The sequence below is a fragment of the Condylura cristata genome, unplaced genomic scaffold, assembly GCF_000260355.1.
Source record: "Condylura cristata isolate star-nosed mole 26May11 unplaced genomic scaffold, ConCri1.0 scaffold00009, whole genome shotgun sequence".
Classification (NCBI taxonomy): Eukaryota; Metazoa; Chordata; class Mammalia; order Eulipotyphla; family Talpidae; genus Condylura; species Condylura cristata.
The window spans coordinates 13,323,888-13,340,761 of NW_004567110.1; the positions used below are offsets into that span (position 1 = coordinate 13,323,888).

General features: G+C 44.0%; 1 protein-coding gene across 1 annotated transcript in view; it reads left to right on the forward strand.

Annotated features, from left to right (window-relative positions):
* Positions 1-16,874, forward strand: part of SNTB1 (syntrophin, beta 1 (dystrophin-associated protein A1, 59kDa, basic component 1)) — a 213,858-nt gene that overhangs the window by 134,423 nt on the left and 62,561 nt on the right. The window contains exon 3 of the mRNA XM_004679613.2: positions 1,422-1,629. Coding sequence (XP_004679670.1) covers positions 1,422-1,629 — 208 coding nt within the window. The remainder of the gene's footprint in view (positions 1-1,421; positions 1,630-16,874) is intronic.

The following is a 16,874-nucleotide window of genomic DNA, read 5'->3' on the forward strand; positions in this document are numbered from 1 at the left end:
TATATATATATATATCCTGAACTAAAAAATGGAATAGGGGCCCAGGGCTTCAAAGAGAGAGGAGAGCGACTGCCATGATGACCATGTGCTCTGTAATCAGGTGGTTGCCCTGCCTCATAGACTGGTCTCTCGAATTGGCTATTTTGTATAAAAATCCTAAATCTGGGTAATAGTTCAATTTCTATTCTAGGTTGTTAAGGAAGTGTTTAAAAGTTTCTTATGAAATGGTTGGCCTCAGCTTGAAATAATTCACATGCCAAATGAACAGCGATAGGACTTCTCCCCCTTTATAGAGACACCTCTGAAATAACTCGCGGGAAGAACTGGTCGGAACATCTTGGGGCAAATTGGGTGGCCCCAGACTTCTCTGTACTATTTTTGCAATACCATGTTAATCAATAAATAGTATTAAATAAAGGTTTTATGCTTCGAGTTAGTTAAGTACTTTAAGAAAGAAAAATAGCAAAAGTGATCTGTCTAGAATGTTCTCCTTTTGCCATAATTGCAGTGTGTCTGTCTTATATTCTGTGTCTGCGCTGATCCACTTGGAGCTGTGCCATGAACTCTGGTGTGTGACTTTATAACACTACACGCATCTCTCTCCACATTGGTACCATGTCTGTGCCACTTACCTCCTTTTCTGCATAGTCAAAGATTGAGCGGTAGGTAATTATGCCAGGATTCCTAGAGAATGCAAAGTTTGGTCATCTTTGATTCACAATTAACACTGAGAAGTAAAATTAAGCATCTCACTGGATATCACCATCTAATTCCAGCAGCAGCAAGTATGTGACTACATTATTACATCCCCTGTGAACTGAGAGGTAAGGCAAACCAGTATCAGCGCAAGTTTGAGTAGTCTCCATAAGGTACTGATAAGCCAGTCAACTGAATAATAGGAAACCCAGACACTCACTGCAGGGAGTTTGGTGGTTGCCTAGCTGTGCCCTCCACCTCTCTACTTGTTCCTGGGCACTCCTATTTATAGGTGCAGAAATGAGTGAATCATGGTGTGATTAAACCTGTGGTGAAGACAAAATCTAAAATTGAGAGTTAAGAATGTAGTCCCGCTATCCTGTTGGCGCAGCGGGTTAAGGCACAGCACTGTGAGGCTGTCTGCAGCCGCTGCAGCAGGAGTTCTATCCCCGGCCAGGTAGGTGACCGGAAAGTGCAGCAGACCCTTCCTGACCTGCCTGCTGCTCCCTTCAGCAGTGTATTTCAGTAGATCTGCCTATTCTGCTCCTCACTCTGTCTCTGGTGAATCCTCTCACCCCTTGCACCTCTGGGCTGCACCCCAGTTCTTATATGCATAAATAAATAAATCTTTAAAAAAAAAAAGGGAATGTAGTTCACCTTTGTAACCCAAGACAACAAAGCATCACCTCCCATGAAACCTAACCCTGCTCTCTTTGCTTCTCTAGGCATCTTGAAATCCACTCTCCAGATGCTAAGCACACAGTGATCCTAAGGAGCAAAGACTCAGCCGCTGCCCAGGCCTGGTTCAGCGCCATCCATTCCAACGTTAGTGACCTGCTGACCCGGGTCATCACGGAGGTCAGAGAGCAGCTGGGGAAAACAGGCCTTGCTGGAAGTCGAGAGGTCAGGCATCTGGGCTGGCTTGCAGAAAAGGTAAGAAACGTTCCCTGGCAATCTCCCTGAGGAGTCCTCTGCCCCGCTTTCCCCAGGCTCTGCTGCAGTCACTGAATTCAGCTGCCTCAGCCCACAGACTGAGTCTGCCCTGTGGTCTATACACATTCTTGTCCGTCTCTGACCTGCTTGCCTTGGATGATACACGGGCTTTGCCTCATTCAAGTTTGATTCCCCTCCACAGAGTCCAAGATGTGGCACAATGCGGGTGGTTACCAGCTGTTGAGTGGATGAATCGGTGTGGTGGGGTGGGTAATTTGACTCTCAAGGCTCCTCTGAAGGAGAGGGGAAATAAATCAGGCTCACAACAGAGCTGATGCCTCATGAAGTAAAGTAGTCGAAGTTGTTTGTGTAGATTTTGTTGAACTTGCTTTTATAACAGACCTGTTTCCACCTGGTAGCAATAATAATAACAGGAGGGGATTTTTGAGCAATTGCTATGTGCTTCACATGTCATACCTTACGTGTATTCGGAAGCGTGAATGTCATCGTTTAGAAACACTAAGGTGAGTCAAGACTGACTGTCCTCTGGGAGCATAGCTGCTGAGGAAAGCACTCTCTGGTTTCTTCCCCAAGTTATGGATATGTTGAAGACAGTAAAACTCACTTTGTGGGGAGTTCACCATTCTCTTCATTTCAAAGGATTGAGACTTTGCCATTGTCCTGACACCTGATTGTTATCCCTTGAACTTGCCCTCAAGCATTCAGGACTGCTGGGCTTTGGGGAAGGAATGACCTTCCAGTGGCTCACATGCTAATAGGCAGTAAATGGGAATAATTATTAGAGCCACAGCAGCTTTCCTGCCAGTGAACCAGCCATCTGAGAAGGCCCAGCCAAGGGCACTGGGAAATAATACTCAAACACAGCATTCGGCTGTTTTCCACCATTGTTCTTTGTTTGAACCAGTTCATGTGTGGGGCTCGGCCACAAAGTTCAACATAAAATGGGTTCCAGGGTTGGGTACAGTCCCTTTTCTCACAGATTTCAAGGTACTAAAGGAGAAATATCCGTGGTAAAACACAGGCCACAGGTAGCCTCCCAGAACCTAAGGGTTCCTAATGAAAATAAGCACAGCAAACCTGGGTGATGCCACTGTATAAGCTATGATCTCTAATAGGTGTTTTTTTATTAGGAAAAAGCCTACTAGTCAGAAATGTTTCTGTTGCATGTAACAAAAAACTCAACTGAGCTTAAGCAAAAATAAAGGAGATACTATTTCTAATACCTGCCTTGTCCAAGGACAAGCTTCAGGCATCATGGGATCCCAGGATTCTGATAATGATTTTCCTCCTGCGTCTCCATTTCTTGCACCCTGCCCCCTTCCTTAGTATAACTCAAGCAAGTCATCCTCCTGAACCTGACCCCAACTTACGTTTCCCGTACAATTTTGTGTTGCCATGAATCAGGCCTCCGTGCCCCCAAGCTTCCAGAAGTCCTGAGATGACACCTAATTGGACTGACTTAGATCATATGGCCAGCTGTGTGTTGGGATTGAGACTGCCTTGGAGAGGTGGTGCTCTGGTTGAAAATTAGGCTGCTGTGCAAGGAAAAATTGGAATGTATCTGGACAAGCAAAAGCAACAGACATCTGTAGAAGGAAGGAAGTAATTGTGATAAAAATGCCCTTATTTGGTTAGTCCTGAGTGACTTTGGCTTACACCAGTATTTCATTTAGGGTTCTGGCAGGAGAGGGGCCTGGCAGGGTCATTCAGACAGGGATGGCAAGCTCGAAAGGAGTGATGGGAAAGGATTTAATGCGGAGATAATTTGCAGGGTGTGGCCAAAATAAGGGAAGCCAGAGAAAGATAGAGAAGCTCTCCCGCAAACACAGTGAGAGCACAGGACCAGCCCTTTACCTAAAGAGGTAAGAAAAGGAACAGTTACCACCACTAACCAGACTTATAAATCAGCCCTTAGAAAATCTAGTCTTGGGGAGAGAAACGACACTGCCAAGACCAGCTCACTGATTTCCTGCTGTGCCTCCCTTTGAGGCAGAGAAGCCAGAGCCACTCTCCACAGTCTGTTAGGGCTGGGCGTGGGACACTGAGCACCCTGGGACCCAGCTGGAGGGCAGCGACTGCCGTAAAGCTACCACATCCCTGCACCTTCCAAGGAGCTGAAATGATCTCGCACCTGAAGGTGCTTTTCTCTTATCTCTTTTGATCTCTTTCACTATGTTTAAAATCATTTGGAGAGCTGAAAACTAGTATTGTGTGATGTTTTGTGGTATTGAAATTTTTCCAAAGGTTCCATTTTCTCACTTATAAATTGTCTGCTTATGCCCTCTGCTTAGCCCAAATTATCGGCAGACACCTTATCAGACGCTCCCAGGAGCAGGAACAAAGGCACATCAGAAACACTTTCTGCTTTTAGATTATTGCTCATAGGATGTAATTTCAGATAATCATTGCAGATGTTTCTTTAAATTATATTATGCCTTGTATCCATAAGAGCAATAGTGACTTATCATGGACAATTATCAGAAGCAAGAATGTCTTTTATTGCCTTCATCTTCAAAACTTCTCAAGTTTACCATAGATTACCATAGATCAAGTCCCGGGGAACAAACCCAAACTGGAATTTTGTTTGAATAAATATTTAATACTGAATCCCAGGGTGGAGACATATGAATGGTTTTTAGCAAAATGTTACAATGAATGGCAAATCTTTAATACTGTGCTTTCTTATATTACCACAAATATCAGCGAATTCGCTTGGTATTTGTAAAGATATAAAGTGTGATCCTATATATATTCAACTTTAATTTACCTTAAATAGATGTCCTTTGTCTTTTCCTGTACTGTTAATCTTTAATTTTGTGGATTAATAACAGTAGTTCTGGGACACAATTTGTGCATATTATATTTAATATCCATTTACAGAACTGGCATTTACATGAACTAAGATAAAATGGAACCACAATAACAACAACTTCTCATTTTTAAATTCTGTTTCATGCAAATCCTAAAGTCTCCTGTACATGACAAAAGGGGAAAACTTGATATTGACATTGTTCTTTTCTGAGAGCGAGACTGGGACTGGAAAGATGGGGATCACCAAATGGCCAGTCCTTCAGTCCAGGGAGCACATTTGATGCAACCCAGAGAGGAGACTGAGCCTGAGAATAGAGATGGTGACCTGAGAATAGAGATGGTGGTGACAGACTAGTGCAGCTTCTAGAAAGGACAGGCTAGAGTCTGCTCTGCAGGGAGGAGACAAGCAATCTTGGGTGCTCCCCAATCATGGAAGGTCTTGAAAGTTGGACAGATGGCTTGAATTCAATTTGGTGGCCAGGAGGAAACTTTCATATGAAAAAGCATAGCAAAGAGAACATAGAGGTAATTTCTATGGACTGTGTCCTTCCCCCCAATAAAAAATCTATAGTTAAAGTCTTGACCCCTAGTGCGATATGATAAGGAGGGTGTCCCTTCATGAGGTCACCAAGTGTAAATGGAGTCATGGGGCTGGTGACAGGGGATAGGGAGACCATTGCTGTCTTTGTCCATCATGAGAGGATACAGCGAGAAGGTGGTAGGCTTCTACAAACTAGGAAGAGGATTCTCACTAGACTTCCATGTCAGCACCTTGCTCTTGACCTCCAAAATTGTGAGAAATAAATGTCCCCTCTTTAATCCACCCAGTGGATGGCATTCCAGTATAGCAGCTTGAACTGAGTCATCTAAACCAACCTCTTCTTTTTACAGATGATGAACTTGGGGTGAAGAGAATAGGAACTAATTTAGCTAAAGTCACACTGTTAATTAAGGCACAGGCATCATTACAAAGTGGATGATATGATTTTATTGTTTCTTTCATTTTTAAAAGAATCCACTGCAACTCGTCCAGTGCAATCACTTTTCTTTTCTCCTTATTTAACTACCTATTATCTGGACACTTCATGGTACCAGACTCAGCACTAGCCTTTGAGCTGCAACCGTTGTCCTGTTTGCTGACCTCTGCTCCTATAAACCTCAGCACAGGGGCAATTCCTGTCCTGTTCTCCCCGTGAACCTCCTCACCTGTAGACTGGCCAGGTGCATATTGTAGTGTCTCACCCATGACCTTAACATAGTTTTTTTCTTTTAAAGATTTATTTATTTGTGCATACAGAACTGGGGTACAGGCCAGAGGCTCAGGGGTGGCGAGAGGCTTCGCCAGTGACAGAGTGGGGAGCAGAACAGGCAGATCAACGAAGTACACTGCTGAGGGGAGCAGCGGGCAGGAGAGGTCTGCCGCGCCATGTGGATCTCCTCCGGGGCAGGCGGGGATCGAACTCATGCGGAAGTGGCTTAAGCTTCTCAGTGCTGTGCTTTAAGCCGCTGCGCCACCAGGGAGGGCCCTTAACGTAGCTTTTAATCCTTTGCAAGCATCAGTCAGTTTCAAGACCCCTCCATAAATGCTACTTCCTACCCTGAACTATGAAATGCATCATGCCCAAAACACATTTTTCAATCATTTTTACAGATTTCATGTGACTGTTTTTAGTAGTTCAATTTCAGATGAGAAAAATAAACTGGCTTCTGACTCTTTTGCTACTTAGAAAATAATAAGCAAGAGCAGGAGAGAATTGTTAAATTTTGGTTTGTGCTTAGTGTGTGGGGCACTGTCTTTGTTTTACCCTCCTAGCTCAGCTGGCAAACTATTTCTTGTTAGATTAAAAAACACAAACAAGTCAAACCCAGTTGGGAGTTCTGAGATGCAAGGTCAGTTCTGGGCTTTCCTTATTTTCAGGTCAGATTCGTTCAAATGAAAATGTTGATCTAGCTGTGCCTCCCCGGAGTGTTACTGGAGGAGAGAAAGTTGGTCATTAGTAGTTATTACGTGCCTGTCAGCTCAGGCAGTGGGCTTGAAATAATCCCTGCTCTGTGAGGCAAACTCAGGGAGGTGGAATAACTTTTCCAAGATCATTCTCTGCAGAGCCAGACTGACTCCAAAGCCCAGAGCTTCCTTCTAACAAAGGGTCCCTGAACAAAGGGACTCAAGGAATATATGTCCATACGAATGAGGTGCCCTCGCCCTCTCACACACACAGAACTCCACGTCAGAGCTCGGGCATGTACCAAAACACAGTTTCAGAACTAAAGGACATGTCCAAAGAACCCCATTTCTTTATTTGCCTTTATAAAGATTAGGGACGCCTTTGCCAGCATGGAAGCTGCTTCTCTCAACCGCCTCTTCCTACGTAGGTTGCTGGAACAAGGTCATGATGACTGGAACAGCAGCAGTCATAAAGCACAATGCTGACATGTCGAGGATGATAGGGCAGAAAGATATTAGTACTCTAACAATATTACTGAATTACTGCACCAAACCTGAAATTGCCTACCTCCTTCCAGTCCTTTTATGCGAGCTAATTCATTGTGTTTATTGTTTATGTCACCCTCAGTTAGGTGTCTACTACTTTTATTGAAAACATTTTCAATATAGTTTTAGCTTTAACTTCCTGACACATGTCCAGTTTTAATTTTTATGGACTAAGTTTTAATAGAACAAGCATGTTGGGTCTTTGGTCTCATCATTTATATTCTGCTGAGAAATCCCTTTGTACTATAGAAAGAAATAGAAACTCTGGGAATGGAACAGAGCCATTTGCTTGCCTTTTTTCAAGGCCATGCCCAAGGCATGATGATCTCTCCCCTTCCTTCTTGTTACTGCTCTCCTATGTAGGTTTCGGTGTCCCCCTATTTTAGGGCCCCCACATAGACTGTCCACGCTAACAGGGCTCCACAGACTCTTCCTAACACTTATTTTCAAAAATTGGTTCATAGAATCTAATTTATAGATAAAAATATCCGGTGAATAATAAACACAATTTCTCTGTTTTCAAATGTATTTCCTTTCTTGTATACTGTGTAGAAATCAATTATTAACATTAAATTTTTTTAAGTGGCTTATAAACAAAAGAAATCAATTTCTCACAGTTGTGGACACTGGATATTTGATATCAGCATGCTCAAGCTCTGGTGAAGACTTTTCCTGGTTCACACACGGACCCTCCTTGGGCCCTCCCAGGCAGAGAGAGGAAGGGTTAGCTTTCCTGGTCTGGTCTAATAAGGACACTAACCCCACCTCCGGGCTCCACCCTCATGACCTAATGACCTCCCGAAGGCCCCACCTCCAAATACCATCTCAACAGGACTTCTGCATACAGAGTCTGGGCAGGGCCCAAGAATTGAGCTCACAGCAGGACATGCCTTGCACTCTAGAATTTATAGGGCCAGTTAGGCATATTAATAAAATTTTTGAAAGTTCATGGGATAACACTGATTCTTTCAGTCGATTAGTTAGTGTGGTTTTATTTTACACAGCCATTTTCATTGACTGGCTCTAGAGTGCAAGACAAGACAGACTCTTTCCCTTTCTCCTTTTGTTACAGGCCAGATCCCCCAAACCTGCCTGCTCTAAATAGGTTCTGCCATCCACCACTTCTATATCCATCCATCCTGATATCTTTCTACCCGCCTTTATTTTAACAACCCATCCCTATCTATTTATTCAGTATTCTCTCTCTCTCACTCTCTTTCTCCCATATATACACATATATACATATAGATGTAAACATAAAATGTATAATATCTGCTATATCTCATTTCTTCCATAAACACACACATATATATATACACATATATATTATCCCATCCATTACTTTCTATCCATTTATCTATCTATTCATCTGTTTCTATATATTTTTAAGTTTACTTATTTATGCATACAGAACTGGGGTACAGGCCAGAGGTGCAGGGGCAGTGAGAGGCCTCACCAGAGACAGGGTGGGGAGCAGAACAGGCAGATCGATGAAGTACACTGCTGAGGGAAGCAGCAGACAGGACTGGAGAGGTCTACCGTGCCATGTGGGTCCTCTCAGGATGGGGATCGAACTTGCAATGAAGCGGCCACAGCTAGGCTCAGCTTCTCAATGCAGCGCTCCAACCCACTGTGCCACCAGGGAGGGCCCTATTTCTACCTTAAAAAAAAATACTTTTTCCATATTCTCACACAATTCACCAAACCATCATTAATTTTCAGTCCCAACAATAGCAAATTATTCATCCTCCAAAATGCCAGCTAAATACAGCCAACCAAGTCATTTCATTCTGTAGCTACATTGTGCAGCTTTAGTAGAAGAATCTCAAGTGTATGTAAAATAGCCTGGCCCAAGTAACACAGGCATTGGTAATCAAGTTCTTGACAGTGTAATTAATGGAATGATATTTCTGGAGCCTCTAAATATATCACTTCCACCATCTGCCAAAAAAAATCACCTAAGTTGGAATTTCCCACCACTTCTTCCAGGGAGAAAATAGTCTCTGACCTGAGGGAACTCCCATCTGAGAAATGGAAACAGAACTGCTGTTCAGGCTGTCCCAGACTTGCCTCCTCCCTAAGTCAAGACTGTTCGCTCTGCTAGGAAACACGGGCTGGTAATGCAATTCAGTGCTAATAGCCCTGTTGCGTTGCTTTAAATGGCACTCATCAAGTTCTGACTAAAACACCTCCGAGATGGAGCAAGTCAGGGGAAAACCTGGCAAGAGGTTGCTTATCTTCCTCTTAGTCTTCTCCTACAAGTGTTTAAAGTAAAGGTGCCAATGTCTGTGTAATCCAAACATCTTCCCGAGACCCACATAATAATCAGAGATTCAAATTGGGATGGGCAGTGACAGAGACATCTGCCATGAAAACATGAGAATATGCCCCTTTTTCTGGTTGAATAATGTGATTCATTTCATCAAGGTGGGAACATCAGGACTGCCCAAGTGAGGAGATGGGGTTCTTGGAGGCTGGTTCCCACAAACTCCTTTGGACTGATCCAGTCTCCATGGAGAGGATTGTTAGGTGTGAGGCAGGATGTCCTCTGTGCATGGCTGAATGGCAAGCAGACTGGCTACTGCCTGTTTGCACCTCTGTTTCAGAAGCATCTCCATGAAAGGGGGTGGCACGATGTTCTTCACCCCCCAGTCACATGCCGTCCCTTAGACTAGTCACTGGAAATAGGGGCCAGGTGTGGGCTAAAAAGCAGAACTCTATGTCTGTGTCCTGATTGCACCCTGGTGTTGCTGGGAAGGAGACATGTAAAGGAAAAACTTGTAGAGACATGGAAGAGACATGTGGGTGAGAGACGCATGGGGAGGCTGACAGTGACAGCCGTTACTTGATGTAGTATCCTTTCTTGTCCCAGTGTTCTGGAACCCGATTCAGAACCCCTTCCTCTGGTTCCCCACCAGAAATACCTTTGTTAAGGGAAAGGATGTCGTAAAGAAACTCTGCAGTCTTGTGGACTCAACCCCCTACTCCAGTGTTTGGAAACTACAACTCCCAGCAGTACCAGGGAGAGAACTGCGAGGACCTAAGGGCTAGCAAGAATTCTGGGACATTGGGGGACAAATAGGGTGCCATTTCATCTCTTGCTCTCGCTCAGGAAACGGCTCTCCAGACCACGTGACTTGGGGCTTTCAGTTAGTTTGTTACCAGAGCTCCAAGTCAGCCGAGCCCGGTAAGAAATTCCCTCTTGTAAATAGACCCATTTTGACCCTTCTGTGTGTGCCTGCAGTATAACTGAATTTGAAGCACGAGGGTGAGGCCCCACCGACAGGCGGTCTAGTTCACACTGGGGTGCCCTGTAACATCCTGACTTAAGGAAAGCCTATTTAGCTGGCCACAAAGGAAAGGGTGCATTGGGGTGACTTACTAGGAAAATCTTCTCTTCCCTCTCTTCTTTCTTGAGGGGGGGGGGGGCAGGGAACCTGGAACCTTCCCTTTCTATGGGGATTACATTGTTACAATTCCATTAAAAGTTTTTTCAGGGTCTGCTTTGCCTTTGTGTGCAAGAATGACCCTTTAGAGTGGGCAAGTTTGGGGGTCCTGTATACCTCTTGACCATGCACTGACGCTTCTTTTATGAACTAGATCATGTCCCAAAGGTATTTTGGCTTTAATAAAGAAGGCTATTGTGCTGTTGATTGCTGTTATTTGATTGGGGTGATCACTCCCGAGTAATGGAACAATCCCACCCTAAGTAGTAGTATGAAGTGATCTGATACAGGGCACCCCACACAGGATCAATGAGATGGACAGCAGCTTATCAGTCATATGTATGGAAATCATTCCATACCCCTTTGGGTTCCTCCAGGCTGTCAAATAACCAAATAAGCATCAGATAGCTTGAAAGAAGGAGCTGCATGTACACGGAAGAATCCTGGCAAGACCTAGTTAACTAGCCAGCTTTAGATGTCATCTTAAATAGTTTAGCCAGAACAATGGAAGTTGGGCAAATTCAGTTAGGACTTAAAGAAGGACAGTGCTGTGCTTCCTTCATGCCAGAGCTCTTGTGGAGTGAGGCTAAGCTGGATTTGAGCTGATATCACACCTCTGCTTCTTTGTCTGTGTTGCATCACTCATTTCCTTACAAGAGAAATGCACCCAGGGGTGCTGCAGACTATTCCTGCTGCTGCTGAGATCACCACCCAACCCTAGGATGGCAGGCTGGGGGCGGCAGCCAAGCACAGCAGCTTCAACCACAAGGAGAGGGAGCCCAACTGCATCATTTCCTTTTAGTGGCTCCCAAAATGGCTGCTTCACTTCACCTTCTTCCCAGCAGTCCTGGCTCAGGACATTAGGGACATATTTCAGACCACAACACTGCGCAGTCGTTGTGTGCCGGTCTAACTTGAGCGGTGAAAGGCATCAGAGAGCTAAGTTTAACACGCCCCTTTTCCTCCATCCTAATGGAAAAAAATGGCTCATCCCCAACTCTAGAGGCTAGGCCATCTCCCCAGCAAACCCACAAAACACTGGACAGAAATGGATAGAAACAGGTAAGGAATAGAAATAGATAGATATGGAATTCTAGAATTTAAAAGCATCCATACCTACATGGGGTCCGCATCAATATATAAGCAAATGAGGGTCTTTATGGAGCTCAAAGACCAAGCAGGACTCTCCGAATCACCGCCACTTACTAATAATGATCCAGGGTGAGACCCTAAAATATACTAGGATCTGTTTTTGCTTTGCACGTTGTAAATGGCACTCCAAAAAGGGTAATTTCTTGTGTATTGAAGTGCCTGCACAGAACACAGGACATAGTAGATGGCCCGGCCATCTTTGTCAAGTGGGTGAGTCAGTACTTCTGTGGTTCTCTCCAGAGCATGCATGTGTGCCAGCAGTCACTGCAGCACAGTTTCTCTGAAATAAGAGAAACGTCTCATTATAAGCTCAAAGTGACCTGTTGCAGGGGGAAGATGGATATCCCAGATACCTGGCCCTCGTTTCTGTTTCCTAAACAATCACCCTTTCACTGGAGAACTCTCAGTCCATAAGCTCCCTGTAACTCACAGATTTCTTTACTTGAAAATGTCAAGCTTCTCAACTGTGAGCGAGACGCGCAACAGTGATGGTCTTTAATTGATTGTTCTCTCTTTTGTGTGAATGCATCATTCTTCTTGAAAAGAGCACTAGGTTAGGAGAAAATGAGGGTCCCAGTCAGTTTCCTCGTTGCTCTACTGCCCCAATAATAAATAATACAACTCAAATATATGCTTTTGTTGTATGAACCATGCATTCTTAGTAGTCTTAGAGTAAATAAATTACAGAAAAAATAACAAAATGTGAATTGGTGCTTTTGTTGTACTTGACCATAATCGTGCCAACAATTTGCATGAGGTGTGAGACTAACTGACATTTCTCCAATTTTCAGTCCTGAGCATAATTCACTCTTCCTGGTGCACCTCACCTACCATGTTAATTGTAGGCACTATTCAGAATTGTACAAATACATGATCCTTTCATTGCCCTTTCACCAGAGGGGAGTGTGGATTCTACTATTCTAGAATCCTGGTAAGATGTACTTCAGTGAGGTCAGGATAGGGGTAGATACTGGAAGTGCCTTTAGAGATGAGAGTCAAGGAGTGGAAGACCCAATGAAAGAGTGAAGCCTGGTAGAAGGAAGAAGATATGATGAGCATTGGTTTCTACTCATGATGACCCACCAGCCACGTCTGCCCTTGCTTCCTACAACTGGCGTTCTCTCCAGTCCTGAAAGATAGCTAAAGTGGCCCAGTCTATACTTTCAGTTGCACTTGTTAGTCAGCCATCCTTGTCTGGGCTCATAAAACATATGGCGTTGTGGTTCATCTACTTCTCTGACCTGTGTTTCTACCTCCTCACTCCTTGTTCTCTGCTCTACATGTGAACAGACTAAATCTTGTGTGATCTATAATCTGAGTCTTGTCAGTTGCAAGTTTCATAGGTTCTTTACTACACCTCCTTTTCCCTAGTTAGCTGTTTACCTGGAGGGCTGTTCTCTGTTCATTAGCACCTCCACTGATGGGTGTGAAAGCTGGAGAAATGCAAATCAACCCAAGCAGAGGCTTTGAAAATAGTGTGTTGGGGTCTCCAGCAGTGAAAATGGAGTCTGGAGGCTTGCCAGCATCTTACAGAAACTTCAGATGGTCAGACATGTAATTTTGTCTCCTAAGAAAGTCATTAAATGATATATTCATTATTCCTGTGTCCCCTCCCCCCCCCCGCCAAAATGGAAGAAACCAGAAATTGAAGGAACAAGTGTTTGCACTAAATTTAGGATTCTTTTCATGACTTTTTCACTTTTTTAAGATTTATTTATGTATGCACACAGAACTGGGGTATGGACCAGAGATGTAGGGGCAGTGAGAGGGTTCACCAGAGAGTGGGGAGCAGAACAGGCCTATTGAAGTACACTGCTGAGGGGAGCAGCAGGTGGGTCAGGAGAGGTCTGCCATGCCATGTGGATCACCCCCAGGGCGAGGATCAAACTCATGATGAAGTGGCTTTAGCTTCTTAGTGCTGTACTTTAATTCACTACACCACCAGGGAGGGCCTCTTTTGTAGAAAATAACAGATTTGTGCTTTGTTGATTTCTCCATTTTATATTTAAACTTTTCTTGTAGCAAACAAGGACTTAAAAATAATGGTTACTCATTCAGGTTTCTGGAAGCTTCACTCTGCAGCCATATATTGTTCTGAGAAAGTGGAATTGTGGGAGCTGAGTTCTCTTGGTACTTGTTTTTCCACTTTTTGACACTTTTGCCTTGTTCTTCCTCCATTTCAAATTTCAGGGCTTTCGCTTGAATAATAACTGTTGAAAGGTAATTTCATCGAGAATCAACAGCCATAAGCCCAGAAAATAACTGTTACAGGATTTTTTTTTGTCTGTTTTATTTTAAGGGTTGATTTTTTTTAAAGATTTATTTATTTATGCATACAGAGCTGGGGTACAGGCCAGAGGTGCAGGGGCAGTAAGAGAATTCACCAGAGACAGAGTGGGGAGCAGAACAGGCAGATCGATAAAGTACACTGCTGAGGGGAGCAGCAGGCGGGTCAGGAGAGGTCTGCCATGCCATGTGGTCACCTCCAGGGCTGGGTATCGAACTTGCACTTATGTGGCACTGGCTAGCTTTCAGTGCTGCAAACTTACCCATTGTACCACCAGGGAGGGAGAGCCTAGGGTTGATTTTTTTTAACTATAATCAACTGATTCTTTAAAAACAAATATAATATTAGTCATTCACCCATCCACTTGATAAATATTATTCAGCACCTGTAATTCAGTCATTCCATGAATAAATATTGAGTGCACAAAATATGCCTGGCAGGTTGGATTCCTGGAATGATGACAGCAAACACAACAATATAGCTCCTTGCTGCACTGCTTGCATTTCAGCAGCAGATCATACATAAGAAAACAAACATTTCAGATCATGATGATTACTGCAAAAGGAGGGAGCAGTGTGAAAGGGAATAGCCCTTAGATAATTGTGCATGATGGCCCAGGATCAAAGATGTGCTCAGGGAGTTCACTGTCCAAGGGGAAGACAGAGACATGGAAAGGCAGAATTTCAAACACAGAACCAAGCAGGTTATAATTTCTCTATAAAATTCTGTGAGGGCTCATAGGAATGAATCAGCTAACTAGGCCTAGGAGGGTGAGAAAAGTATAAAGTGTGAATCTTAAAGGTTAGATAACGACTTTCTCAAGAGCAAGAATCACATGGGCAGAGGCTTAAGGCATAAATAGCATGGCTTCATTTCAGAATAGCCATTCATCTTGGGTGGCTGGAGCACAGAATATATATGTTCAGGCGATACTGCCTTTCTTAGCTAGACCCTTGGGCAGTTGTACCTTCACTCCTGTGCTGCTAGATTGCATTTTTAGAATTCTTCTTTGGAACTGTTTTCAAAGACAACTTTTTAGGAGTGGATGGAAATCTACTTTAGTGTCACATGGGCATCCACCTTAATATTCTTTGTCTCTCTCTCTCCATGCTTTACTCCTTGGCCTCCCTTTCTTTCCCTCATTCACTCTCTCCACTTTCAGCCTGCTTGGCTCAGCTATTCATCCTCTGTCCATTTATACAGTAACCCCAGCCTCAAGTGGCTGGGGACCTGCAGGTATCTTGAGCAGGACAGTTGTTGGGCTGTTGTACCAAGTAAGATCAACCACCAGGGGCGCTGTATCCACTATCTAGCACTTGAGGAAGAAGAATGCCTGCATTCCTTAGGGAAAGTAATGCCAGGGTGTTTGTTGCTGCTCTTTTGAATGCTTGCTACTGGGCTCTGATCTACTCTACTACTAGTTCTAGTATATTCTACATGTTAATTTCATATGTGTGTATGTATTTTATAGACATATATACTATATATGCACATGCATGCATGTATGTGTGCATGCATATATACAAACTTCTGTCAGTTCCAGACTATCTTTTTAAAAGTTAGAGCACTGTTTGTGGCTCATTGCTTTCTATGAATTTTAGTCTAGGGCTTGATGTGTCATGCCAAAATAGATTAAAATGAACACCTCCAGTGTCTCACAAAAACGTGTTTCCTTGGTGACCTAACTCTAACCACTACACAAGTTATAATAAGCAATGGTCCTAGTTTGACAAAATGTCCCACAGAAGTGTATTTCTCACAGTCTGGAGGTGAAAGTCCAAGAACAGGGGCAGTGTGGTCAGATGAGGGCTCCCCTTCAGGCTACAGAATTGTCCCTGTGCCCTCACAATAGGGACAGAGGCAGAGGGTTTCCTTGATAGGGCAAAAGATCCATGCATGTGAAGACTCTGCCTTCATGATCTAATCACCTCCCCACGGTCCGCCTCCCATCACCATCACCAACATGGGGATGGAGGGGTGGGACACAAAGATGCAAACTATAGAAACAACAAAATATTTGCTGCATGTGTTGTAGCATGTCTTCATCATCCTTATTTCCATTAACACTCCGAGTAGCTCACTGACTCTGCACTGTGAACTCCGGGAGCCTGGCTGAGTGCCCATCTCTGCTGAGTGAGCACGTGCGAGCAGGCAGGGCCGTGGCAGACCTGTGGCCACCTCGCACTGCAGGAGAACATGCTCTTTCAGGGAGAACCCAGTAGGCTCTGCAGGCGATGTGTGCGCACCTCTGGTTGTCATGGTGCAAAGTGCTTATTGGGATTCAGCCAAAAAAGGTGCGATCATCGAGAATAAAAGCTCTGCTTTGAATTGTGCTGTCAAGAAACTGATTCTTGGTGTTGGAGTGATTAAGCTGACCTTTCATTTTTAAGTGGGTTTATGAAAATGTGAGCCCTGCATGCTCTGTAATTTTAAACACAGAGGCTGTTTTCTTTTTCTTCTTTATACCAAGACGACAAAAGTCAAGTAATTGTACACACCAGTGTTAGGTCAGGTTCTCTGCTGTAAAGTCACCAGCTGCAGAAATGTCCACCTCATTGTTCTTCCCTTAAGGAAAAGGAGATTGGTGATCATCGCACCCAATCCTCCCCCAAATGGCCTGTAAAGTAATTAACTTACAAAAGACAGACCTGGCTCTCTAAGGAAGCCATTCTTCCCTACGATAATTGTTCCTCCTACTAGGGTTGATGTCCTCCAAGGAAAGGTGCACGTAGTGCTTGTAGGTGCTTTACAGGGACCATCTGGGGCCCATGGAAAGAGTTAATTACTACTATATGCAATTAAAGAAGAAATTGGTAGGAAGGAAAATAGAAAAGGAAGGGGAGAAAAAGGAGGGAGGGAGGGAGGAAAGAAGAAAAGGAGAGAGGGAGGAAGGGAGAGTGGGTGAGAGGGAGAAAAGACGTCCTGTGAACATTCTGCCTCCATTAAGCTTAAGCCAACATACATTACAAAGAGAATAAAGCTATCATTTGGTTTAAAGAGACCTGCTTTACAACTTTCAGCCCTGACTCTGGGGCCC